Source organism: Mirounga leonina, unplaced genomic scaffold, assembly GCF_011800145.1.
Source record: "Mirounga leonina isolate KUSES-001 unplaced genomic scaffold, KU_Mleo_1.0 Mir_53, whole genome shotgun sequence".
Taxonomy (NCBI): Eukaryota; Metazoa; Chordata; class Mammalia; order Carnivora; family Phocidae; genus Mirounga; species Mirounga leonina.
The window spans coordinates 17,574,396-17,601,505 of NW_023270807.1; the positions used below are offsets into that span (position 1 = coordinate 17,574,396).

Here is a 27,110-nt window from a genome sequence, read left to right on the forward strand (position 1 = left end):
TTTCAAGCACATTAATTGCTGATGTGACTTAGCAATAAAATACAACAAACATAAAATAAAACAAAATGGTTCTGCAGTTCATGATACCTCAAAACATCTTTTTCCCAAAGTTTTGGTGTTTTTGATGACCAACATAGCTTTATTAAAAGGGCATTACAATGAATCATGGAATACTACATCAAAAACTAATGATGGGGTGCCTGGGTGGCTCAGTCGTTAAGCGTCTGCCTTCGGCTCAGGTCATGGTCCCAGGGTCCTGGCCACATCGGGCTCCCTGCTGGGCAGGAAGCCTGCTTCTCCCTCTCCCACTTCCCCTGCTTCTCCCTCTCCCACTTCCCCTGCTTGTGTTCCTGCTCTCGCTGTCTCTCTCTCTGTCAAGTAAATAAATAAAATCTTTAAAAAAAAAAAAAAACTAATGATGTAACATATGGTGATTAGTATAACATAATAAAATAAAATTTAAAAAAGGACATTATAGATTATATATCTGTTGTCCTATTAAGCCTACTGTAAATCATACATCGCAGTCATGCAATAGATTTTTAGCAATTACATGGAGATATACAGATATATATCACATGTATTACCCTAGGATAGAGCATCCGTTGTTGACTTATTCTCAAAACAGCTTAGGTCAGTTCTAATAAGGTTTTGCTTAAAAAAAAAAAAGAAGAAGAAGAAGAGGAAGTAGCCTACCCTGTCCCTGTTAAATGCTTGTAAGTCAACTACTTTATTCCCCAACTGTTTTTTTCCCTCTCTCATCTAAGGAGAAAAGGATGAAATATTTATTTAACACGGAAGGTGTATATCAGGCAAAGATGACAATTAGTCCTAAAAAGAGGAAAGAGGGGAAGAGCAAATGCAGTGGATCACAGACTTTGAAGTTTCTGTAGGAAGCACTTTCTCTCTCCCCTGAGAATCCTGGGAAATGGAGACAGGTTGGGAATATGCGGTCCTAAGAATCGCCTTTGGTCATCTATCGGCCAAGGCCCTGACCTCTGTGCTAGAATCACTCACTGGGAATTCAGCATACAGCAGCCTAATGATCATTTATCAGTTTGCTTAGCCTGAGTGGGTAAGATTCCTTCTTTTTTTTTTAAGGGGAACAATTTAAATCAGATTTTTAAAACCCATGCTATTAATTCTATCCTTCCATGGGGCCCAGGTTACTGGAAAATTCTAACATTGCTTACGGATCCTATTTCTCCCCTAACTCACTTCTTAAATGCTTTCCGATGTGGGATGGGGGGCAGGCTAGCAGTGGGGTTAAGGAAGCCAAAAGACGCCAGCAGAGATCCTGACATAAGTACACTGACGTGTAGAGACAAAGAGATGGGAGCCAACTGCCTGAAAACCCGCTGAAAGGCCCGTCCCTGACACACTTTAAAGTTTATTGTGAGCAAACATCTCTTATTAAATGTAAACAGCATCTCACTGGAGGTCAGACACTTGCTGGTACAGCATATCCCAAGGTAATACCACTTTAAGCTCCACATAAACTCTTAAGCAGTTTCTATCCTAAAACCTGACCGTAGGTGGTACAGTTTTTTACGATATGTTATAATAGTGCAATAAATCTGTTAGCTTAAAATCGAATCTCCGTGGCCTTTTAGAGAAATCATCATTAAATGCAGGGTCCTGTTAATGATGCCATCGAAGTGAAATTGTTTAATCTGCTAAGGGGGTGAAAGGTCACCAAATGAATTTTTTATAATACATCAACTTGACACGCAATAGGGAAAACTGTAATAGATAAAAGCAAAGGAAAAGGGCATTCTCTTCTTCTGATAGGTCAATAGCAGCCAAGAGAGTCACTCATCCACTTTCCTTTCACAATGGGGCTCCTTTTGCATTTAATATGGACACCCAATTAATACCTCAGCACCGCAGACAACCTCATTTTAGGTGACTTATAGCAATTTCTCCCCCTTCCCTGAAATGAAAGTGATCACAATACATCATAGCATTGTGCGAATTAACGTTAATTGATTCAAGTTACCAAGCAATGATGGGCCACTTATATAATCTAGGCGTTATTGGGTGCTAGAAGGGATGGAGGGAAGATTAGATTCCAGTGTCCGTTGCTGTGACGACGGGAGTCACCTGATGCCTTGTTAGACAGTTGTAAGGTTCTATTGCTGGCCCCAGTGGGGTCGTCAGTAAACTGGAGTGATGTCCAAACATCATTATACGCTGCTCCGATATTAAAGCAAAGGGATTAGCAACTTATTGCAAGCAACCTGGATTTGTCATTGTGCTGTCGTTATCCAATTTCCAGCTGCTAATGTGACTGTAGCCTGCAGGCAGAAGGACCTACAGCCAAACTTTAAAAAATGGGGGAGGAAAGTTCCCTCCAATCCTCCCAGTTTTAACCACTATTTAACAGCTTCCAATACCCAGTCAGGTATGTGAAAGAATTTTTTTTTTCCCCTTCAATGCTTAAGTACAAGCTAAAAAAAAAAGAAAGAAAAAAAAAGATCAAGAGAATACGGACATTTTCCCAGTTCAGAGATCACCAGTATTCACTCCAACTCTTGCTTTTCAATCTGCCAGATCCCAAAATGCTTACTCTGTAGAGGAGAGGATTATTTCTATTTGCATGGCAAACCTAGCAAACAAAGAAATAAATCCTACTGAAAGCTGGCTCTGGGCAAGACCTATGGGAGATGGGCTGAAGGTAGGGGCATTAGAGACTTCCTTGTTCCTTCTTCAACCTTCGCCTCCTCAAAGTTACTAAGTCAGGTTCCTATAAAAGTGCCCCATGTTTTGATTAAATGTTTCAGGTGTCCTGCATTTTCAATCAGTCCTGTTTTAACTAGGCTAGATAGGGCAGAATCTCTATGTGCCATCAGGGGATTTGAATTCCAAAGAAGTTTGCAAGATTCTGTACCCTGGGAGAAGAAAGTAAGCTCTCTAGTCAACTCAGTCTAACGAACACATTAACCCTTCTACTATGGACAAATGTTGTTCTAGGCACTGTGAGATGTGCAAAGATAAAGAAAACACCATGACCTCTGTCCCTCGGGAACATAGTACCTCCTCCCTCCCTTCATACACTTTGTAAGGCCCAAATGACTTCCTGGCTATCAGAGTACACACACACACCATTTTTATTTATATTTTCCAGTCTTTATGCTCCCTATTAAACTTAGCCAGATGCCTTTAGCTGCTGTCAACTCCTAGGGAGAGAAGAGGGAAGAAATGTCTTTGTGATCAGACAGTTTCCTTCTGGCACTACGACAAAGTGCTTCCAAACCTGAGACACTGTAAGTACCCAACACATGTTACTGTAGTAACACAGCGACAAATCAGTACCCACCATGTACTTCCTCTGCTCTTAGGTCTCTACCTGCCTCTGGAAAGACACTACTTACATTGGCCTGGCCAACTGCAAGTTCCAGTATACTCCTCATTTGGTATGCTTACTGTTAATGCTCCAATACTTACTACTAAACTCTGTGGTTCTTTGAAATTATTCATTTTGAATTGAGACTCGAGTCACCCTAGGTGTAGGTTGCAGTGTGCCAGGAGTATAGGAAGGCAGAGAATAAACATGGCACATCTTCCAACCAGGTCAACTCAAGGGTGAAAACCTAAGTATTTCCGATGGAAACTCACTTAAAATAATATTTTATAAAAACTTCATCATGACTGTCTTATCTGGGATAATGGAAACTCTGAATACATTCTTTCAGATCACACCCAAACTATTCAAAATGTCCTGTTTGCATTAGGGTGTTGTAGCAGTCATAGCGTGGCCAGGAAAACAAGATCCAAGATTTAGTTGATGAAAGAGATTCAATACAGGATATTGGTTCCACAGGAGTATCAGAATAGTAGAGAGGCCAAACAGGTTATATTTCACTGTTTGCAACAAATATTTAATGATCATTTATTGTGCATGACACTGTGCTTAGGCACCCTTGGGAATATAAGAGTAAGTTGCAGTGTTGACCTAATAATTATTATAAAGATAAAAATATACTAAAGTTAATACAACTAAAGTTAATTTTTTGAAAAACTGGACTAATGATGAAGCAGGTTCATATCAAATTAGTTTCTTTATAATTATATATAGAATTAGATTTAATATAATATATTCTTGTTAAGTAGTTGTGAATTGTTTGTTTTACCTATTCATTAATTTTTAAATCTCTAGATTTTCATCTGAGCCATATAATTTTTTGGACATAATAGCTGTTCAATTAATGTTTGGGAAATAAAAGACGTTGAAATGTAAGCTTTTATGAATCCTTATTATATTTACCTACAACTTCACCATCCATACACAGAGATCTTAATTACTTGATTTTAAGGTAGCAGGGTTCAATTTTGGAGTTCGAACTACATACGAATATGATTGGGGATCTGCTGGATGCAGATATGTCAGCTGCAGCAATGGATTACACTTTACATCCTATTTAAAAAAGGAAAATAGCAGAAAAACTTAACCTGCAGAAGTAGTATCAAGGATTTAGTCATCTGGGGCCATTTAGTGTAAGAACAATGGTCCCTAAGGGTATCACTGCAGAAACAGGATTGTGAAATAAATGATAATTTTAATGATGACCATGAAACATCAACAAAAATGTGAATGGTCTACATTATTTCCAGTTTAATAAGGCTGGATAATACGTTTTGGGGTTTTTTTTTGGGGGGGGGTTAAGAGATGAACGCTTTTAAAAATGTAGTGATAAAAGGAACAATTTTTAATTAAATGGAGAGTTTGCCTATGCAGAGCATCTCATTTTTCCCACAAAGCCAGATATATGAAATACCATTATGACAATTTTGCCATTCACCTAACTCAACAAAGCAGCAAATTTGTATTGTAGCAAAAAGAAGAAATAGCACAGAAACATTCTTCAATGGTAGATCAGTGGTTTTGCCATGAAGGAGGAAAGAGACAAGCTGGCACTACAGAAATCTCTTCCAGAATGAACATTCTGCCAGTCTTGGGAAGAATGTCCTCCCATGTTGACAGAAGATTCTGTTCTTGTTTACTCCCAACAGCTGTTTCCTAGAGAGCAGGTGCCTGGGGGTATGGAGAGGTTATACAAGAGAAGATGCTAAATGAGACTGAGTGTCAATAGTCCGTTAGTCTCACCAATGGTCTCAGCTAGTTCTCCTCTCTATTCCAAGTCAGCTTGTAAGGTGCTATTTACACAGAGTAAGGGAACTTAAAAAGATATTAAGGTGATGGGCTCAAGAACACACAGACACTCCTACAGTGTCTGGCTCACCCTCACTAGAACCATTTTCAGTAGCCAAGGATCCTGGCAATGTCATTAACAGAGAACTTTATTTGAGATAGCGTATTAGATTTTTATTGCTGTGTAACAAATTACCACAAACTTAGTGGCTTAAAATAATACAAATTTATTATCTTTGGGTTGTGGGTTAAGAGTCAGACAGGCTTGGCTGGGTTTACTGCTGTAGGCTCTCAGGAAGAATCCACTTCTAAACTTCTAAATTCATGGAATTTATTTCTTTGTGGCTATAGAATGGAGGTCCATGTTTCCTCACTGGCTGTCAGCCAAGGTCCATTCTCGATTTATTCCACCTGCTTTCTTTCCATGTGGTCCCTTCCATCTTAAAAACAGTGGATACTTCAAGTCCATCTCACACCTTGAATCTCTCAGTCTTCCTCTTCTGCCAGAGCAGGAGAAAGCTCTCTTCTTTTAAGGGCTCATGTTATTATTTCAGCCCACCTTGATAATCTTAGATATTCTATCTTTGGGCCAATGGTCCCACATATTATACTGTATTTAATGAAATGCTATCTGACCATATTCATGGATTCCTGGGAATAGGGCAGCACATCTTTGGGAGGCCATTTTAGAAATTTTGCCAACCACAAATAGCTTTGGCATTTCAATATTTAAACATCCATAAAAGAAACAGAGATATTTAATTTTACTGTATGACAAAGAATATTATTTAAAGGTGTTTAAAAAAATTTTGTTTGTAATGAAGCAGGGGAAAGGGAGAGAGAAGAGGAGAAAGGAAGGAAAAAAATTTAAGAGAGCAAAAATCAAGTTCCTACTGAAAGAAAGGTAAGCAATATAAAATGTGTCCTGCCAGGATTCCAGATAAAAGACAGAATATAAAAATAAGACTCCTGTGGTGCCCAGTTTAAAAAGGGCAGATTGAACTTATGTTTATCTCTGTGTCCCCTACTCCACTGAAATTAAAGAAATTAATTTTCTAATTAATTTCTACTCATGAAATTAAAAGAATAAAAATAAATAAAAAGGGTATAAACCATTTGGCATAAACGGGGTAAACTAACAAAGACAAAGAAGGCAGGAGAGGAAAGAAGTATTGACAACAGAAGTCAATGAAGTTTTGGAAGATGGAAAACAGGTTCATGGAATTGACTTAGCCTAGCAGACAGAATTTAAATCCAGATGTCTCTAGAAGAGGATAAAGACCAGGGGAGGCCAATTCACTGTGTATTACTTAATTAAAAAGTAAAAAGAACTCCATTTCTACCCCCCCAAAAAGAAGTTAGTAGCTTTTTGAAAGTTGGTAGTACTTTCCTTAAAAAGTAAATGCCCAATATGGCCTCAGTTTGTTGAAACGCATGCAAACCCATTAAATTAACAATCATGAACCTCTCAGGAACATCCTTGGTGTTTTTCACTGAAAGGCCAGCGTCCCTGGGCTGATTCTGCTGTGTCAAGGTCAGTTCATTAGCTTGTCAATGGCTCTCCAGTAAGTTCAATGGAAGTCCCAAGAGACACTGATCAAGGTTGAAAGAAACAGAGCTGGCCAGAGGCCTGCACAAGGTTCCAGGGTTGTTTAGCATATTGTGCAATTCTTTGGACCTTGGGACACCTTGCTAATTTTCATTCAATCCCTTAGGACAAGGCATTTCTCATTCTGCATTCAGATATACTTAAGAAGCAGCTTTTCCTTATCTTCAGAAGACTTGCTTTTTGCCTTATGTTTGAAATCTCTCTTAAAATACTAAAGGGACAGAGAGAGATGGGGGAGTAGAACACATCCCAACAGAAAAATCGATGCTATAATATACATGTTCGGTATTAAATCAGAAATATCTGAGTCAAAAGTGAAAACATGATGGCTATGATGGATGGTGGGCCATAACGATGATCTCTTCTCTGAAACTGTCTCGCCTCTTCATAATGGACTGATATCCCACACAGATAGGTGTGTATCTAAACTGGTGCTGGATTCACTCTCTTTGCTGGGCTTCCTCTGCTACACCTCCATTGCCTCTATTCTTTGACTCTTCTCTCCTTCTAGTTAAAGGCTAAATATTCACGGAGTCTCTCTCTCTTTTTTTTTTTTTATTCTTATGTTAATCCCCATACATTACATCATTAGTTTTAGATGAAGTGTTCCATGATTCATCGTTTGTGCCTAACACCCAGTGCTCCATGCAGAATGTGCCCTCCTCAATACCCACCACCAGGCTAACCCATCCTCCCACCCCCCTCCCCTCTAGAACACGGAGTCTCTTTTTATACGTAACACAAAATCAATTATTTGGGAATGAGGACCTATTAGAAAAGTTCAGTACTGTAAAATCTAAATAAAATTTAGCAGTGGATTGGCCCTTTTTCTCTCTAGTCAGCCATACATATAATATATTTATAAGAACTCAGTGGGATCTAAATGAAATTGGGCTAAAGGGAAAAGATATTTAAATATAAGGTAAGCTGCATTGGCACCATTTTTTTTCAGGCTCTTGGTTCTTATATTACCATGCATTATAGCATAATGGTACAGTTTGGTGGCTGGTAAAAATATCCAAGATTTAATAGATTCTGAGCAATTGTGTCACTAAGAGTTCTTTTTAATTATAAGATAACAATTCCTAAAGCCCTTCAAATCAACAAGATTGGGGGGAGAAAAAAACTGAGTTTTCTTTTCATATCTCCCATACATATTAATGTACTGTCAGGAAAAGGAACACCTATCTACATTGTAATTCAGGTAAAATATGATACAAAAACACTAGCTAAGCTTTCATTTGGATATATTGCTCTGTGTTTAAAAAGGCAATCAATGTATTAGTTAAATATGCCTAACTATGTGAAGGCGTCTCTTTTTGTTTTTACTCTTATTTTATAGCAAATCCCATATCCACTGAAGATGGTACATGGATGTAACTAATATCCCTTAAATATCAATTGTTTCTTTGTTAGTACCACCACAAATAAGATGAAAAAGCAGTAACATCAGAATAATCTGAAAGAATGTAAATGTCCTAAAATCTCATTGAATAATATATCTCAGAATCTAAATAATTTTACCTATTTCAGGGACCCAGTATCAATGTGCATGGGTTTGAGCTTATTTTCCAGTAGTGGTGATAAGTTTATAAGGAATATCTATGTTGCCCACCTTTAGCCCTCTATAACCAGCAGTGTTCATTTATGAGATGGTTGGTTTTATATATGTTTCTTAAACATTGTAACAAGTTCATCTTGTCTCGCAGTCTGGGCTATCATTTTTGGTTCTTTTGCATCTGCTAAAAATTGGAGCTAGGGACTTACAGTCTGGACCTTCTGAGAGATAACCTTAGATGAACTTGGGCTGGTCAACTGGCTAACACAATCTATAAAATTGAGAGTAATTTACACTTGCCTTCCCTTATTGTGTACTTCTCATGCTTCTCCATTTACTAAGCTCAGAAAAACATTCAGGTAAATTTAATTCTGAAATGTCTATTGAACAGAAATCTGGTGAAGGACTCCAAAATAAAAAATAAGCATTTATAGCCAGAACAACATAGCACAAAAGATGTTACAGATCTTACACAGGTCTATGCCATAAACATAGTTGGCAACAGGGATACTCCTGCCTCATACAATTTGACAAAGGCATCTTCTTCAGGCTTTATAATCCTAAGCTAAATAAAACCCAATCAGAGTCATTGCATTACCCTAGTAAATTCCTAGTCATCCCTCCAAAATTTTCTTAAACATAAGTCCCTTCCCCAGTTGGGAAGAATTATTCTCATCCTCCTCAGTCCTCATTTTTTAGCTTGTAGCTCATTGGAATTGTGACATGTAGCGTTTCTGTCCCTTAAGGCAAAGACCATATCTGTTTCACCTTAGCAAAACCTACTACTTAAATTTATCACTTGAATAAAAGAATGAACAAACGAACTGAAAACAAACTGCTTTGGCAAAATTTCTTCCTATATGCTTTTCACTTTAAGGTACCAAAATATAACATCTTCAACCACCCAAGATATAGATTAGTCATGAAGAATATAGATTTAATAAAAAAATTTTAAAATTAATAATTTAAGTCTATAAGTGACTAAGTTTTTATTCTTATCTTAAGAAACAGGTTGTGTGATTCAATGGAAGTCAACTGACATTTGCAATATGCACCCAAGAAATCAGCCCTTGTTTAGATGTTCTTATAATTAGTACTTACCCATAGCCAGTGACTCCCTTTGACTGAGTTACCAGTAAGGCCCCAATAGTCATATTCAGAACATTCTCCAGTACTCCAGTCTGTTGAGCAGTGATAATCTGGTGAGCCAAAGTCTGTAATTTGTTACTTGATAAATATGAAATCAGTCCAGGGCTCCTTATTGTTGGGGGATCACCAATTTCAATGACTATCACTTTTGAGATAGTTTCCGTAGTGGTTGGTGGTGGGACCCTATATGAGCTCATTTCCATCATGAGAGGTCTACGTTGACCAAATTTGTAATGACTGGCACAAGTCACAGTTGGGCAATTGAGCTTTCTCTTTGCTTTATTATCAGCAATGGCCTTTAAGGTTGCTTCATTGCCAGGCATCTCATGAATAAGTCTGATTTGGTCTTGGCTAACCAGCAAGAAGTCAGTTAGTTTTTCAAGGATGATGATTTCCCAGCCTTTTTCTAGGACTGAAAACATCACAGTGAGGGCCAAATGAATGGAGACCCCTGAGCGTATTTCAATGGGCTCCTGTCCTTGTAGGACAACATACAAGAGGTTATCCAAGATGCTGAAATAGTTAGAACCAATAGACTCATCTAGCAATGAGGAAGTCGGTTGAACCAGAATGGGTGGAATGAAACTTTCCCCTATGAAAACATGGGGGCTCTGAAGTTCATGGTAGAATATAGCCAAAAGAAGCTTAGAGGTACTTTTGTTCCCCAATAGAAAAAAACGCAACACTTGGGGAGGCTGATCCACAAAGCAGACCTTGGTGATTTCTCTGGTGGGTAAAATTGAATAGAAAGTAGATACAGGCGCTGAAGTAGAACAGGGAGTGTTGGCATTTACACTACTAAAGGTGTCAACAAAACCACGAGTAACAGATACAACTGGATATAACTTCCTCATTGCCCAAGTGGCATCAGCATTGTCAAGAATTAAGATTGCTTGGTCAGTCTGTTTGCAGATGTAGCCTTGTATCAGGGCTCGGTATGTGCATTTCTGTTCTTCCCTAAATGTACCTATAAAATAAAAGAAAGTAAGTGATATATAAACCACAATCTCTCAAAGATGATTTGCAATCCATCGTTCTTATTATCATCTGTAACCTTATGAAACACTTATTGAACTTTTAAGTGTGCTAGATACTGAGTATGCAAAGAAGTCTGGGTAAAATGTGAAAGGATACATATATTAAATAATAGCTATTAATAACAAATGTACATGTTACAAAAGTATTATTTAAAGATAATAATGGACTTTAGCTAAGTGAAAAAAGATTTAAATAAGTCAAATAATTAAGGAAAAGGAATAATCACTAAGGCCTCCATAATGGAAAAAGGATAGGGGAGAAGGAGGTAATAATATTCAAGTCAATGAAAAAGGAGGTACATTAAGCGGGTTGGAACAGAGAATTTATGGAGGTGTATTAAAATTGAAGAGATATACTGTGAAAGGATGTGAAAGAGTTTGGATGTCAGACTATATAATTTTCTCATTCTCTCTTTTCTCTAAACATGGAGAGTAAAAACAAAATACAAGAAGAAGAAAAGAAGAAAATAGCAATTTGGGGAGTATTGCCATTAAATAGAGCCCAAGTTGAGGATGATTGGGGCTAAACAAGAATTTAGAGAAACAGCATTATCCATTATTCCTACTATTCCTAATCCTCCTGTCTATGAACAATAAGTAGTTCTTGTTCTGAATCCACAGGGATATTTTAACTTCCAACAAACGGAATTCCATTGATTTAAAATTGATATTCACAAAAGTATCTTGTACTGTTTTCAAGATATTTTAACTTGCCTTTAAGTGAAAGGTCATCAAATTAGCCTCTGGATTGGAACCAAAAAATAAAATTACTACATTTGGGCATGATCTAGCCTCTTCCTATATCCTTCCTTCCATATGATATGCTTAGAAATCTGTGCCAACACTGTCTACAACATCAATAAATTTAATTACCAAAATCTTGCTTTGGGAGTGGACACATGGTTTACTTGTGCCTCAACTATAATAAGAACAATAGTCAAAATTATGAGGAAAATTATAAAATACTTCAAGGTGAATAATAATGAAATTCTAGCATGTCAAAATTTGTTAGATGCAGTGAAAACAGTGTTTTGAAGCAAAGTTATAATGTTAAGTGCTTATATTACAAAAGAAGAACTGTCTAAAAGTAATAACTTAAGGTTCTGCCTTACAAATTTAGAAAACAAGCAAAGCAAATCCATAGTAAATAGAAGAAAGGAAATAATAAATATAACAGCAGAAATCCATGAAATAGAAAAGAGATAAACAAAGAAACAAAAATAGAGAAAGTGAACAAAGCTAAAATATGATTCTTGGAAAATATCAATAAATTGTTTAACCCCTTCACTAGACTGATCAAGATAAAAAGAGCACAAATTATCAGTTTCAGAGATAAAAGGATTATATTACAGATCCTACAGACAAAAGTTAAGAGACTACTACAAACAACCTCATGCTAACAAATTCAACAATTTAGCTGAAATAGACAAATAGAAAACAGACATAGGATAAAACAGAAAATTCAAATTGTTCTAACTCTCTTAAAGAGATAGAATCACTAAATTGAATACTAAGTTATTAATTTAAATAGATATTTAATTATCAAACATAAAATAAGGGTTATTTTTACATAATATGTTTTCTCTCTATGGTCATATAATATGGAAACACTAATGTTAAATCAAGAATTGTTTTCAAAAGCATGGAACCAGTATGAAGGGAATTAATTCCATAATCTTAACGGACATGTGCTCTGAGATTCTGATACAAGTCTCTACTACAGATATATCCTTTTGAAATGAGATAGTTAGGTGGCCTTCTCGCATAAAAAAACCCTGACTCGGGCGCCTGGGTGACTCAGTTGGTTAAGCGACTGCCTTCGGCTCAGGTCATGATCCCAGGGTCCTGGGATCGAGTCCCACATCGGGCTCCCGGCTCAGCGGGAAGCCTGCTTCTCCCTCTCCCACTCCCCCTGCTTGTGTTCCTGCTCTCGCTGTCTCTGTCTCTGTCAAATAAATAAATAAAATCTTTAAAAATAAATAAATAAATAAATAAATAAATAAAACAAAAAACCCTGACTCACACTACTTCCCCTTTTCTAAACTTTACCTCTCACTCTCCTTCTTTTAACACATTTTTTTTCCAGCCATGTTGATGTCATGTTGATTAATTGTTCACATTCCATCCAGTTTTATAGATTTCTGATTTTGTTTCTCCTGCTTCTGATTCAGGAGATACAATGTCTTTTAAAGTGATCTGTAGGGGTACCTGGGTGGCTCAGTGGTTAAGCATCTGCCTTCGGTTCAGGTCATGATCCCAGGGTCCTGGGATCGAGCCCTGCATCAAGCCCCGCATCGGGCTCCCTGCTCGGCAGGAAGCCTGGTTCTCCCTCTCCCACTCCCCCTGCTTGTGTTCCCTCTCTCACTGTGTCTCTCTCTGTCAAATAAATAAAATCTTAAAAATAAATAAATAAATAAATAATAAAGTGATCTCTATAGACTGCTACATTTTTGGAACTGTCCCTAAATAAAATAAGCACTCTCTTAGTTGATACGATTTTCAACCACTCTGCTATTAACTATATGTAGTTTGATAAATTACATAGAATTTGTAGGTATTGGTGCCCTTAAGGGGTTATTTTTCAAGGCCAGGGACCATATCTTCTATTTAAACTACCACACGGTTTAACACCCTACCTCAAACACAGTAGATACTTCTTAATATGTATTAGTTGATTGATGTGTAATGTCCTTTTCAAAACTCTTATTTTTTAAAATAATTTTTGAAAGATTTTATTTATTTATTTGACAAAGAGAGAGAGAGAGAGCAGATAAGCAGGGGGGAGCTGCAGAGGGAGAGGGAGAAGCAGGGCCCCTGACGTGGGACTCGATCCCAGGACCCTGGAATCATGACCTGAGCTGAAGGCAGATGCTTAACTGACTGAGCCACCCATGCACCCCTAAAATAATTTTTATCTATTCTTGCCAGGTATCTAGTTATAAGATTATTGTTCTATAGCTTGAATACATTTTAAATCAACTTCTGCACAGAATATACTACAAAAAGTTATTATGAGATTTGCCCCTGAATTGACTCTAATACATGATAAAGTTCAATACTTTGAGAAATCCATCTATTTTACGTGAAACCATAAGATTGAAATTATGGCTGATTATAAGAATTTTCTTATGTCCCTAAATCACATATTGATTTGTCTGTAAAAGGATTCTGTTGTGACAAAGCATTTTTTTCTTGACTAATTCATTAAATAAATACACATGTAGAAACATGAGTTTTTATTTATTTCTATTCCTGATGGCGGGTGCCTTCCAAAGCTAAAATAACAAAAGTAGATGATGTATAATGTGATTCAAATATTCTTTTAGAGTAATATGACATAGGAGCTATACTAGTAGAATGCACATCTTCAAAGTAGTCCAGTATAGTGTTCTTTTCATTCATTCATTTATTCTTATATGTGACTCCATGAAACTAGTCCACCAAGAAAGCTGACCCCCAAGCCACTCTACCTGCAGGATCCAAAGCTCCCTATTTAGCAGTGACATTGGATGGAGCAGAATATGACTAACAAACGACGTTGGAGGCAGGATCTTAAAAGGAAGAATAGAATGAGGGAGGAAAGAAGAGTTTGTATAAGAAAGGGTCAGAGAAAGTTTGAATGAGCAAGTTCAAGAAAGGCACAACCTATGTTAACTGCCTGTGTTGCAAAGTATATGTATACCCTGGGGGGTCCAGGACTCAGGCCCATGACAAGCACAGGAATAAGGTGATAGAATAGAAGTCACTGTCAAATCTTCATAACTGGTCGGAATTTTTTATGAGTTAGATTATGAACCCTAGAACCAGGCAAGAAGTGCAATAAGCATTTACTGAATACCTTGTGCATGCTTAACCTGTTAACAGGAAGAAGATTTTGTTACTGTGTCACCTCTCTCTTCACTGTTAGGAGTGAGTTGCCTTTTTGTTATTATTAAGCACTATGAGGTGAGAAAGATTAAATGCCAGACACATACGGCTACTCACACATGCAGGAATTATTTGCTTATTTAAACTTAATTACCTTTCTTATTCAGAGTAACTAGTGCAATGCCAATGACACACATTGTCTCTATTCCTAATGTATTCCTTAACTGTGTTTTGAAGCTCTGTGTGTGAACATTTTACTATAAAAGGAACACTTGCTTTCTGATGTCTGAGACATTTGGTTGGAGACTTACCACTCTGACCTTCATGAAGTCAATAATTAGTATCTCCTAAGTCAAGTAAAAAAAAGTTTCATGAAATATTGGTTATTATAAAATATTATCCCCATGCCTTCCTCCCCATACCCCCATAAAATGGAAGACATACCCATTTGATCCAATGTAAGTATAAAGAATATTTAAATTACTTCTTTGTTTCAGGTCTTCTTGACAAAATATAAAACAAACAAAACACCCTGCCTCCAAAATCATATGCCCTACAATTCTCGCTATCCTAGGAATAACACTGTAAAAAATCTGTAATAAATAACATACTCATTATATTTTCAGGCTGTCCCACTTATGAGTGTTTCTCTGGCCCACATGTCTCAGAAGTCAAAGCTGAAGTTTCTTTGGCAGTAGTATGAGAATGATGATTGGGATGTGATTGTTCCCACCTCTTTATAAAACAGATAAAACTGCGTACAAGTAACTGACTGGGAAAAGAAATTACATGGTGTATATGTCATTATAGTTAACTAGAAAGTCCTTCTTTGTAAACAAAGTTAAAACACAGAAAACCAAAACCAAAACCAAAATAATTCCACTAAACCAATATACAGTCATCTGATAGTTCAGGCTTACTTCTAGCAAGAATTTCTACCTTAGAGTTTTGACAATAAGGATTCTATACAAAGGAAGTGCTCTGTGGGAGCTGAAAAGTAGGTTCTTTTAAAATTAATACTTAATTTTATTGAAGGACTTTGGTCTGGCACTCAAGATGAGATTGTGAAAAGCAGCTAGAGCATAACTATAATAATTCAGAGCCTTATAACATGTACTAGGAAACAAAAGTCAGATTGTTTTGTTTAGACACTAGCTAAAATTCTGCAGATGAGAGAGAATCCATAAAAAGGGAGAGACTGGTGTTAGAGGAAGTGGATGAATAAGAGTAAACTCTTTGAGAGGCTAACGGAGAACAGGGTCCAGAGCTTTTAAAAATGGGTAGGATATGGTAGGTCAAAAGACTCCATGGGTCTCCTGGAGCAGGAAGGAGAACAGAAAGTGTTTGTGCAGCTTGAGGTGAGAGGCAGACTGAAGGCAGTCATCTGCTGGGACATGCTGAGGCAAAACAAGGGAATCAATTGGAAGTCAGGGGTGAGGATGTGTGTTGGGGGCTGGGATGCAGGGAGAGAGGATGGGTGGAATATTTATAGATGGAGAAAATAATGGGAAACTCTCATTTTGCAAGGGGAGTGAACCGAGTCGTTTTGGATTTTAGTGCTTATACGATGTTGGGGAACCATTCTGTAAAAGTAAATACAAAACTATGAATTCAAAATGAGTATTAGTTAAAAATGAGAAAAAAAGTCACAACAGTTATAAATGTAAACCTCATAAATACCATAAACATGATAAAATCTAGGGGAAATTAATATTATTAACTTTTTCCTATTTTTTGTTGCACACTTTTGTGTTGCTTTTTTATATGACAACAATGTTGTAATATTTTCTTCAGGGGGATAGAAAAGTAATTCAGTCTTGCCTTTAACCTGGACGACTGACATTTATTTTCTATCACTGGTAGTTTAGAAAAGTTCCTTTTAGCTTCACAATTCATGATTGGTATCGTATAAATCTTCAGAACTATCAAATGTGGAAATTCCTTAAAAAGTTTTCCTCATGTATGAGGTGTAATATTTGAATAACTTTTTATAGAGTAACTTCTGGGGCATAGTCAACTCAAAAACCTACTTCTCCTCCACCTCTCACTTTCTTCTCATGCCTTAGGATACATTCATAACACATGAGACCTAGGGTCTGGCTCCTGTGTGTCACAGCATGGGTAAGGTGACATAAATGGCTAGTAGGAACTTTATATAGAAGTGATTTTTAACCACAGAAACCACACCCTCTTAAACCCATACCAAATGTGTGTCCAGTTCAACTCCCCCTTAGCTAGATCTTAAAAATCCTGTGTCTACTGTTACCTACCCCCACAGTGCTTATGATGAAGGAAAATTTAGAGCAAGAAGAGAGTGTTATCTTAAATTTTGGTTAAAATGTCTCCAATTTGCAAATTTTACAAAAACATAGGGCCATGTAAACACATTGCTGGCATTCCTTCTGGAATCTTGGAAGTGGCCCGTGTAAGTGAGGACCCTGAAACCTCAACTCCATCACCTTCACAATAAGTCAGTCTGGGTTGCAGAGAGCAGATGGGCAAATGCTTTGGGTATACCTAGTAAGATGTCATGGTAAGACAGGGTGGCTGGGTTCACTGAAGGTTAGGTTTTTGCCTGTGACTGAGATGATGGGGCAGAGGGTCACAGGTACTAAAGATATTTTCAAAGAACCAATTGTAATGAAGTATAGCACATCTCAGCTGCAAAAGGAGGGAAATGATGCAAGGGGTGTATATATATATATATACATATATATATATATTTTAAGTATATATTTTTAAAAAGGGCACATGGCTATAGATTTAATGTCACAAGGAAAGGGCTCTTGACTGAGTTGGAAAGACATGAGCCATGGTCTTCAAGTAGGATACTTGAGTTCATGATTTTGAAAGTTGGTGGTGATGACAATTTCAGTGCTATGACTGTGTCAGTGAGTAATAAGGTAGAATGGAGAAAAATCATACTTGAAAAAAAATAACAATAACAACTTTTATGGAAGACTTTCTCTGTACCAGGTATTCTAGAGAAGCCTTGAAGATGAGTTGAGCAGTAAGAGACTGAATATACAATATACAGACAATAGCCAGACCATATATGAAAAGAGAACTCTGAACCACAGTCTGCCGTGACTAGGCTGAGAAACCAGTCCATTATGAGCACAAGCAGTCCAGGAAAGTCACATTTCTATCTGCATCAACTAGTCCAGGATGACCACACAATAATCCTCAAAACAATCAGCCCCAAATAGCTGGCACCTGATTAATAATGGTCAACTTCCCCAATTTCCTTCCCCATGTCCAGCTTAGGACCAAATGAAGAAAGCCACATACATGTCTAATCAATCACATGGGATGTCCCATTTCTAATGAGCCCACCTCCAGCTTTCCCATAACAACGACAGCTTCCAATCAGGGTATGCCTGAACTCTTTCCTTTTTTCCACCAGAAAGCTTTCTCACTCTCCCTGCCTTTGAGCCTCTGCCAAAAGCAAGTGATGGTGGCTAACTCACTTGCTATAGCCAACTCAGAATAAATAGCCTTTGCTTGTTCTTATTTGGGTAGTCTTTATTTCCAGAGCAGTCAAGGTTTCAGATGAATTATTTACCTGGAAAAGAGTGATGGCAGAGTTAGAATGGAGAAGGAAACCGTGAATTAGTTTCGATGGCTTTCAGGGAGTGAAAAGTAGTGCCTACTATGTCAACGTAAGACACATCAAGTAGAGAGAGCAGCGAGTGAGCCTAACGACATCAGCCTCAGAGAAGCAGGGGCTTTTACTTAAGGGATATGACATAGAGCATGTGAAGAACATCGAAACATGGAAGAACCTCAAGGTTTAAGGGTGTGACAATAGATAGGCTTGAGGTAAAAGGGTTCCAGAACACTATGAAAATAGACAGCAGTTTGCTGATTCTAATTTAAGAGTTCCACACAGCCTCAGGAGCAAGATTTGGAGAAAGAGAGTCAAAGGTTGGGTGAGCCCATGAATGACCAAGCAAGAGATGTGTATTCTGGAGATATAGATGGTGGACTTGTGGTGGTGATTGCAGCAAGCAGGAATGCTAAGCAAAATATGCTATACCCTTATACTCTCTAATGTGGTGTGGAAGCTGGACACTATCAGAGGAGTCCTATGGATTTCACAGCTTATCAGTGGGCGGGGGAGGGGCCTCTGGATACTGCTTAGATTGGTCTTAGGTGGCCAGATGGGGACCATCCCATGGTTGTTGCAACTGATATAAAATAGTTGCTCAGGAGAGCTTTAGGTATAAAAATATCTGACAGCAAGTCCACAGATTAATGGAAGTGGTATCTGGAAGGTGGACAGGATGGGATAGGGACTAGAATAGCAGAGGAAGACTTACTTTACTACAAAGATGCCCTCAAGCCATCAGATTGGTGGTCCTTCCTTCCTTCCTTCCCTATTTCTCTCCTTCCTTCTTTCTTCCTCCTTCCCTAACCTCCTCTACCTAAAACTTCCTCATGGCAAGTTTAATTATCCCTAGTTCATAGGTAGAAAAACTGATTCACAATTTTGACTCACACCATTACTTAGTAATAATAATGAGGAAAAGGGGGAAGAGAAAAGCAACATAATCCAAATAACTTCACTTTGGCTTGTATTTAGATGCAAGGTCAGCTGTGACGAGTAATACTGGCCGAGAAGTACCATGATCATCAGGAGTTGTCTCTACAAAGTCTACTGAAAGCAATTCAGGGAGAGGTTTTGGGTTATTTATCATTATTTGTCAAATCACATATTTGGTGAGAGTCCATTTGCTTTTTTATATTGCCACTTGGCCTTTTTAGTATTTTAGCATACAATCCCAGAAGTCTAAACACACAGCCACAAATTTAGCAAAGGCACCAATCTAAAGATTATCAGCAAGTAACATTGATTATTCAGTTTTATAGCCAAACTTGGAGTCCTGGTGCTCATAAATAAGAAATTTTATTTTCATTTATTTTATTTTATTTATTAGCACTGACTAAGAGACAGGGTGGTTTATCAATATCTTTCCATCCACTTTCCTATGTCATCTCCAGAGTAAATCAATTCTAGTATTTTCATTTTGATGGGAGGCAAAAATCCAGCCCATGTAAGCAATGTATTAGGGTTCCAGAGCTGCTAAATAGGCATGGTTTTTGCTTGTGCAAGAGAATACACGCTGCTTAAGAGAGGGGTGTGCACACGGCCAACAGACATCATCGTTGACTGTCCTGGCCACAGCCGGCAGAAGCCCACGGTGACAGTCTAGTGTCCCTTCAAAATAGTGTTCCATCTTTTCTTCCTCGGGATTTCTTTCCCTCTTGCTTCTCTTGGTTGGGGAAGGTTTCGTTTTGCGTAATGATTATCTTTCTCACTTGTTTCTGTCTTTTCTTTTCCCCCTTCTCCAAATGGCCTTATCTGCCAGTCACGATTTTTGTGGTCTGCAATTCTGATCACTTTTAAATGAAACCCATGCTGGCTTTGGTAATCATAATGTCATTTACAATTTACCACTAAACACGTTTATTCAGTTAGTAGCACACTGGAGAAAGAGAACTCCATATGAACTCACCGTGAAAGGCCTAATCTGATTATTTCCTCATGAAAATCCAGGCAGGGGTGCTTGTAAGAGGGGCTGAGAGGAGAAGGGAAAAAAAAAAAAAAAAACAAGGTCTGGCCACAGCTGACTTTCATAATCAATGTGAAGAGATAAGTGACACAGCCTGTCAGGGCCGGCCGCCCAGTCACCCCAGGGCATTCTTCTCAAACAGGCAAGAGTGGACAGGACTTCATACATGCTGAGTGACCAGTGAGTATTGGCTTGGCATCTGCTATTGCATTCAAGATGGACAAGCACAGTGATAAAGTCCAGAAGCTCTTCTCTAAGTGGGGGAAATGAGATTAAGCAGGTTGTATTTGTGTGTGCATGTGTGCATATGAACACTTGTTTTGTGTATACGTTAACGTCCTAGAATATCCTAGACACACAATATGCCCCATCCACCTTTCCCTCAACTGGAAACCACAGACCTAAAAGCCCAGAAAGGAAGTGAGTTAGGCATGTCTGGTGAAGGAGGAGAAAAAGGAGAAGGTATGTATGCGTGTGAGTGTGTGTATGTATACTCAGGTTGCTTCCAGGGTTCTAACAAATATTAACTTTGTGTCAATATTTGTCCTTCCTGTCATGAAATGAGGATTTTCCACCTCATTTCACATTTGAAAAGAAAATATGCCAAAGGGGTTGTCTTTGCTAGGGAAAAAAAATTAAAAGAAAAGGAAAAAAAAAAAAAAGAAACAACTTCTATCCTTTATTTAGAAAAATGCGTCAGAAGGAGAGAAAAAAAGTATTTTTAAAATAAATGTTTTGACTCAAAGGCACATAGAATCCTTCCATCTTCCCCTTTCAACAAAAGGGAAAAATTTATATGTTTAAAATTGAATGAACTACATCAACATTAATGATTTTTTTCCTCGAGGTTAACATCACCATTTCCCTCAATAATTTTTTTAGCCATTTTGTGATAGATTTCCCAATTCATGGTACAGTAAAGTATAGGAGATTTTGACAAAAATGAAATATATAATCATTCTCTTATTTTCATGAAATGAAAAGAAATCATTTACAATTCTTTTCTGTCAAACAACATTTACACCTCATTATTTCTAATTTAACAAATATAAATGGCCACAGATCAAATAAAGTGTAGACAGGTTGAATTTATCCCCATTTATAGATGTTGTTGTAGACCCTCAGGCTATGAAGAGTGAGACTCCAAAATCTCAAAGCTGTGTTCCTAAATACACAAAGAGAGTAACTGAAATCTTGGAAAGAAATATTAAAGAAAACATTTTGGTCATACTAGAAATAATAGACAAAACTGTTCACTTCTTTAGAATGAAGAATTCTAGCTAAGAGGGTTTTTTTTTTGTAAATTTCAGAAATAATGATTGTGTGTTATATCTGTAAGGTAAATTGAGAATGATGGTCTTAGGCATCATAGATTCAGTATGGTTGACCGAAAACACAGGCTTGCTAACTTAGAGTCTAGAATTAGAGGTCTGTAAATTCTGTTGAGTGACCACAACATGGAAGTACTAGTCATTATAAAGGAGATAAGATAGATATGCTTATACATACACTCACATACACAGATGGCATTATAAGACAATGTAATTTGGGAAATTTAAAGTTCATTAGATTGAAAAATTAATGTATTCAAAGTTCAGCACTGGGAGCTTCAAAATTAAGGTATTTCCAGGTTGGCTTTCATAATTCGTTGGCCAGTGGTGCTTAGGAACGTAGTCTCCTCTGGCATCATTCTTTCTGAGAAAGACAGCACTCTTAGAGCTGGTGACTGGAGTGGTGCAGTGGCTTCCAATGCGTGGGAGTCATGAGGGGGTGGAAAAGAGAAGTCCCAAGTGTGGAGAGAGCGGTACCAGACTGAAGATACTGCACAGGAGCAGGAAGCTGCTAGATGAGAAGTACTCACCTGTTAAGGCATACGTAACGGGCAGATTGGATCTCAGGGGCTCTAGACTCTAGGATTTGCCACAATTTCATGAGCAATCCCACCAAAGTCCTTGAACTTGGGTCTATTTTCAATGGGAATACATTTCCAACTTAATCTGAGAAAAATGGAACACTATATAAAACCAACCACTCCATGAAGCAAGATACCTGTAAGGCCTTCTGTGAATGGTCTTTCTGTCTTTACTAAGTTCTCTTGATGAGTATTTCCAAATATTTGTTTCCTTTTTATAGAAGTGTTAACTTTGAGGGGAAAAAATGATCAGGAGATGAAAGTGATAAAATGACAATGAAGATGAGGGAAGAGTATCAGATATGTATCAAATAGACCCTTCTTCTGAATCTATTTTTGTTTCTTTTTTTTAATAAAGAAAACACCAATTTTTATTGATAAAGTCCATGTAAACAAATTCCAGGAGACCATTTTGTATTCTTTTACTATGTTGAACTGTCATCTAGATTTTGCTTAAAATAAGTGGCTTAGAAAATGTTTCTGTATTTTTGTTATTTTATTGCATTATGATTTGCCCTGCAAACACCAATGAGTATGGTCTCAATTATGACTTTTACTCTTTGACTACTACATTGAAAACAGCCAAAGCAAATGCAAGTTCAGGAGGTACAGCTTGGCAGGTAAGAGATCAGGTTTTCTAGCCAGAGAGATTTGCATTGCACTTTCTAGCTGCAAAACCATGGGCAGGTTACTTATCCTGTCTCTGACCCAGTTAACTCATTTGTAAAAAGGATTGAAAATAGCACCCAACCCACAAGCTGATGGACAGGATTAAATGAAGTGATGTATGCGCAGAGTCGGGAACAAACATGTGCTAATAAATGTAAGTTCTACATCAGCCATAATCAAAAGAGGAGCATTTTTTAAGGTACTTCCCACTCCCCTTTTGCCTTTTTTGGCATTACCCTCATCTCAAATTAATAACATCCGTCTTGTAGTTCGAAACGGCACTTGTAAGTGTTGCAAGCATTCATAATGAACAATGTTGAAAGAGACAAGGTACAGGTGAAGAAAATGCTACGATGGAGACATATTATCTACGATTTTAGAAAATATGTGCAAGAAAGAAATACACACTCACACACATATACATACATACATACACACACACACACGTCTACAAGCAGGATGTGTATTTTTTCCACCAATTAAAAAATCAATAAAAATTTGCGAAATTCAAGATGGTTTCAACCCTTTCATCTAATCTTAACTTTCCCCTTCATTCCTTTGGTAATACTCTCCACCCCACTCCCCCTTTCTTTCCACCCTCGGATTTCCTTTTTGCTAGCAAACCTTGCCTGCCATCTTTGACCACAGCGATGTTCATGGGTTAGATTAAAGGCAGGGGCAGCCAACAGCCTTCTTTACAAACACAATCTGAGCACGCTCTTTCCCCAGAATGATAAACTTATCACCTCTCCAGCCCTCAGTGTGAAGCTGCAGCAGTAATTCTGTCGGACGCCAAAACTAAAATGAATGTGACTGTGCCGTGCCCAGCTCTGAGCCGTGGCTGTAATGAGATTTGAATGGGAAGCTCCGGACACAATAAATCTGCGCCATATGTGACCATTTCCTGTGTCAGTTCCTTTCTCATAACCAGTGGAGACTTTTTTTTTCCCTCTCGTGACCCCACACCATGACTCTGAAATCTTTCATGGCTGCTTATGGGCCTCGGGCTTTTTACAGCAGTTGTATAAATAAATGAATTTGACAGCAAACATCATAACAGTTAGCAGTAATGGGTGTCGCCACAAGTGTCTACTACTCGCTGGAGAAATGGCAGAGGAAACAGCTTGTTTTGTTACCTACACAAAAGTAGTTTCGTTTGACAAGCGGTGAAAGAATTAGTCAAATAAACTTGAAATCCACTAGGACTGTTTTTGCCAACTCTCCCCGCCAGTGACATGTTCCCAGCTCCTCAATGCCCATGACTCACAAGAGATAAATTTCCCTCTTTTATTCTGAGATAAAGATCTGGGCTGGGAATACAAAACCTTTGCCTGATATTTTATATTCATCTTCTTTGCAAGGCAAGAGTGGCACGTAGGGGAACTCAGGGCAAAGAGTCTCCAAAGGCACTTGTGGCAGAAAGGCCAAGGAAGGCAATCCCCGGGGAAGGGGGAGGTTGGTGGCAATGATGACCCACCCCACTGACGACCTGGGGAAAGCAAACTGAAGCTTATGAGGGCTCCCTTCTCTTTCACGTTGCCTTTATTCAAGAAAGGAAACTCTCCACGCCAGGCAGTTGCTGAAAGAAAGGGAGTTAGCATTTTCCCTGGATCTCCACACTCCCAGCAACATAAGAGCTATTGTCTATATTGGGGGAATTTGTGGTCAATTTAGATAAGCACAAAAAAGCATAGATTCTGCTCAGTTACATGGATTGGTTGTTTATAAGTCCTTAACTTTTTCTGCTGCTCCTATTGCAATATCAGTAACAACCCCCTTATTCCTGCTGTGAAAAAGATGTTATAGCTCAGTGGTTATTCCCGTGGACTCTGGTCCAAATTGCCTAGATTCAAATCCTAGCTCTGATACTTACTCTCTGTGTGATTTTAAGCAAGTAACTTATCTTCACTGAGCCTCAGTTTCCACTTTTGCAAAGTGGGAAGAAAAATGGTACAGTGCCAAGCTCGTAAGGTGGCTGTAAAATTAAGTGTATTCTAAAGGGCTCGAAACATAAACGATAAATGAAGACATTATGTTAAGTGAAATAAGTCAGTCTAAAAAAATAAATGAGGGGCGCCTGGATGGCTCAGTTGGTTGAGCGACTGCCTTCGGCTCAGGTCATGATCCTGGAGTCCCCGGATCAAGTCCCACATCGGGCTCCCTGCTCGGCGGGGAGTCTGCTTCTCCCTCTCCCGCTCCCCCCACCTCTTGTGCTCTCTCTCTCTCTCTCACTCTCTCAAATAAATAAATAAAATCTTTAAAAAAAAACATTTAAAAAATAAATGATAGTACTTAAATGAGGTGTTTACAAGACTCAAACTCATAGAAGCAGAGAATAGAATGATGCTTGCCAGAGGCTGGAGGAGAAGGGGAAAAAAGGCTCAAAGAGTGGCTAGGACTTAATAAGTATTGTTGTTGTCATTATTGTTATTATTCCAAACAAAGAAACTTGGATAATAGTCTGTTTAAAAACACTAGAGCTCTTCTCTAGGATACCTTGATATTGGCAGCTGATCTGGGAAATAAAATTTAAAACCTGTGTGGGGAAGCCATAATAGCACTTTCATTGAAGTCAATTACATTTGATGACAAGATACAGGACATCATCAATAAAAATATCATCTGGACCTTGAAAATATTTTTTTAGCTGTAGGTTATTTTCATTCTTTTGAAAGTAGTACTCTTTGTCATGGTCAAATAAACGTTGCCTCTGGAATCTTCTCATACTCAAAAGAAGTATCACTGTTTGGGGGAATAAAAGTTGAGAGCTATCCCCAACTAACAGATCTTGGAGTCTATGTTCTGCTCTCTGTTTTTATCTCTTTAAAATTTAATTATTAAAGTGGCTCACTAAAGTGTTCTGCTTGGGTGATAAAATGCAAGAAAGCACCTGAACATTTTCGAAGGTATAGATTATAATCAATGTAATAGAGATATTCCAATTTATAGAGTCTACTACCTACACAATAAATTCCTAATGTCTTTGTTTTAACTGGCTGACAAATCCCCTTAAGTATACATTTCTCTATATCTAGTCAACTATTTCTGTGGACAAAGTAAGAAACATGAATGAATTGAACTGTGTAAAACTAAATGAACTCTTTAAGTTCTGCTCTTAGAGCAGTACCTAAAAATGGAAAGAAGTTTGTCAACCAAAGCCAAGGAACCATTTGACTTTATAAAACAGTAACAAACCAGGAGGGGGCAAAATGGGGTTGGTTGTGATTTGGGAGGATGGATTTTGCTAGAAAACCAAATACATAAAGTGACATCATCCTGTGGTAAAACAGGCTTAAGGGAGATGCCATGTTTAGTAAAATAAACTGAAAACCCCACCTCGTTCTCCCTGTGTACAGGCTACAATGCTACATCTAGGAAACGTCCCCAAAATTGGTCTGTGAGAAAATAACTTTGTGCCCTAGGAACTTCACCGTTGTGGAATGTCATCTGACAAAACACCTCCCTCACTGCGTCCAAATCCTTTCCCAAGATCTGCTCCTAGAATGCATATCCTGATTCACTGTGGAAGCAGCAAAGTGAAGATTTCATGCAATGGATGACTCCAGCTATTCACACCCAACATGGGACCAATGCTGAATAAACATAGAGCCCAGCAGTGTCCTTTTTGATTGACTGGTCACTCCTACTGCCTCTTAAATAGCAAAGGAACACTGCCACCTTATAAAGTTTGTTTTGCTGAATTAAAGAGAAAACTGGGGGAGCAGAGAAATTCTAAAAGAGCAGTAGCTTCATCAAGCATTGTGGAGTTATGGAAATAACCGTTCAGCTCTTTCTTCATCATTTTCTGGTTATGTGTGTGAACACCTCTACAGGTTAGGCTTATCTCAGGAAGTGAAAGGCTTGTACCTCCCCATTCTCTTATGGTTGAGTAGAATCATTAGTTAGTCACCAATTATTGAGCAGAGGTAACAAGTGTCTCTTTGCGGCCATACAAGTTAATTGAGTTGGCAAAATATAGGCCATAGGCCAAATCCAGCCCACTGGCTGCTGTAAATAAAGTTTTATCAAAACACAGCCCATATTCATTTGTTTACATAGTATAAACTATTGTAAACTCCACATTTGCACTGCAATAGCAGAGTTGAATAATTGTGACAGAAACTCTATGGACTTGAAGTTGAAGTTGGAAATATTTACTGTCTGGCCCTTTATAGAAAATGTTTGCCAACCCTGCTCTAAGAGTTCTAAGTTTGTTTCTGAGGCAGTGAGCAACAAAGTACAAGATGGAGGCTTATTTCTCAAGCCTGGGTCCCTGCCAGAGACAGACAAAAGTAAGCAAAAAATAGACCTTTGCTGTTTTAAGTCTTGAGATTTGCAAGTTGTGCATTATGGCATGCTAACCTAGCCTACTCTGACGGGTATGGCATCTTTACTATTCTCATGTGTATCTTTCTCGGCACATACATAATATATCCTGCTTTAGGGAAGAGAACAAAAAGCATAAGAGGACTTTTTCTTTCTTTCTTTCTTTCTTTCTTTCTTTCTTTCTTTCTTTCTTTCTTTCTTTCTTTCTTTCTTTCTTTCCTTCTTTCTTTCCTTCTTTCTTTCCTTCTTTCTTTC

General features: G+C 38.0%; 1 protein-coding gene across 1 annotated transcript in view; it reads right to left on the reverse strand.

The window, feature by feature from the left end:
• PKHD1 (PKHD1 ciliary IPT domain containing fibrocystin/polyductin) overlaps positions 1 to 27,110 on the reverse strand; it is a 454,138-nt gene that overhangs the window by 37,139 nt on the left and 389,889 nt on the right. Inside the window, exon 60 of the mRNA XM_034990755.1 lies at positions 9,421 to 10,435. Within this exon, the coding sequence (XP_034846646.1) occupies positions 9,421 to 10,435 (1,015 nt within the window). The remainder of the gene's footprint in view (positions 1 to 9,420; positions 10,436 to 27,110) is intronic.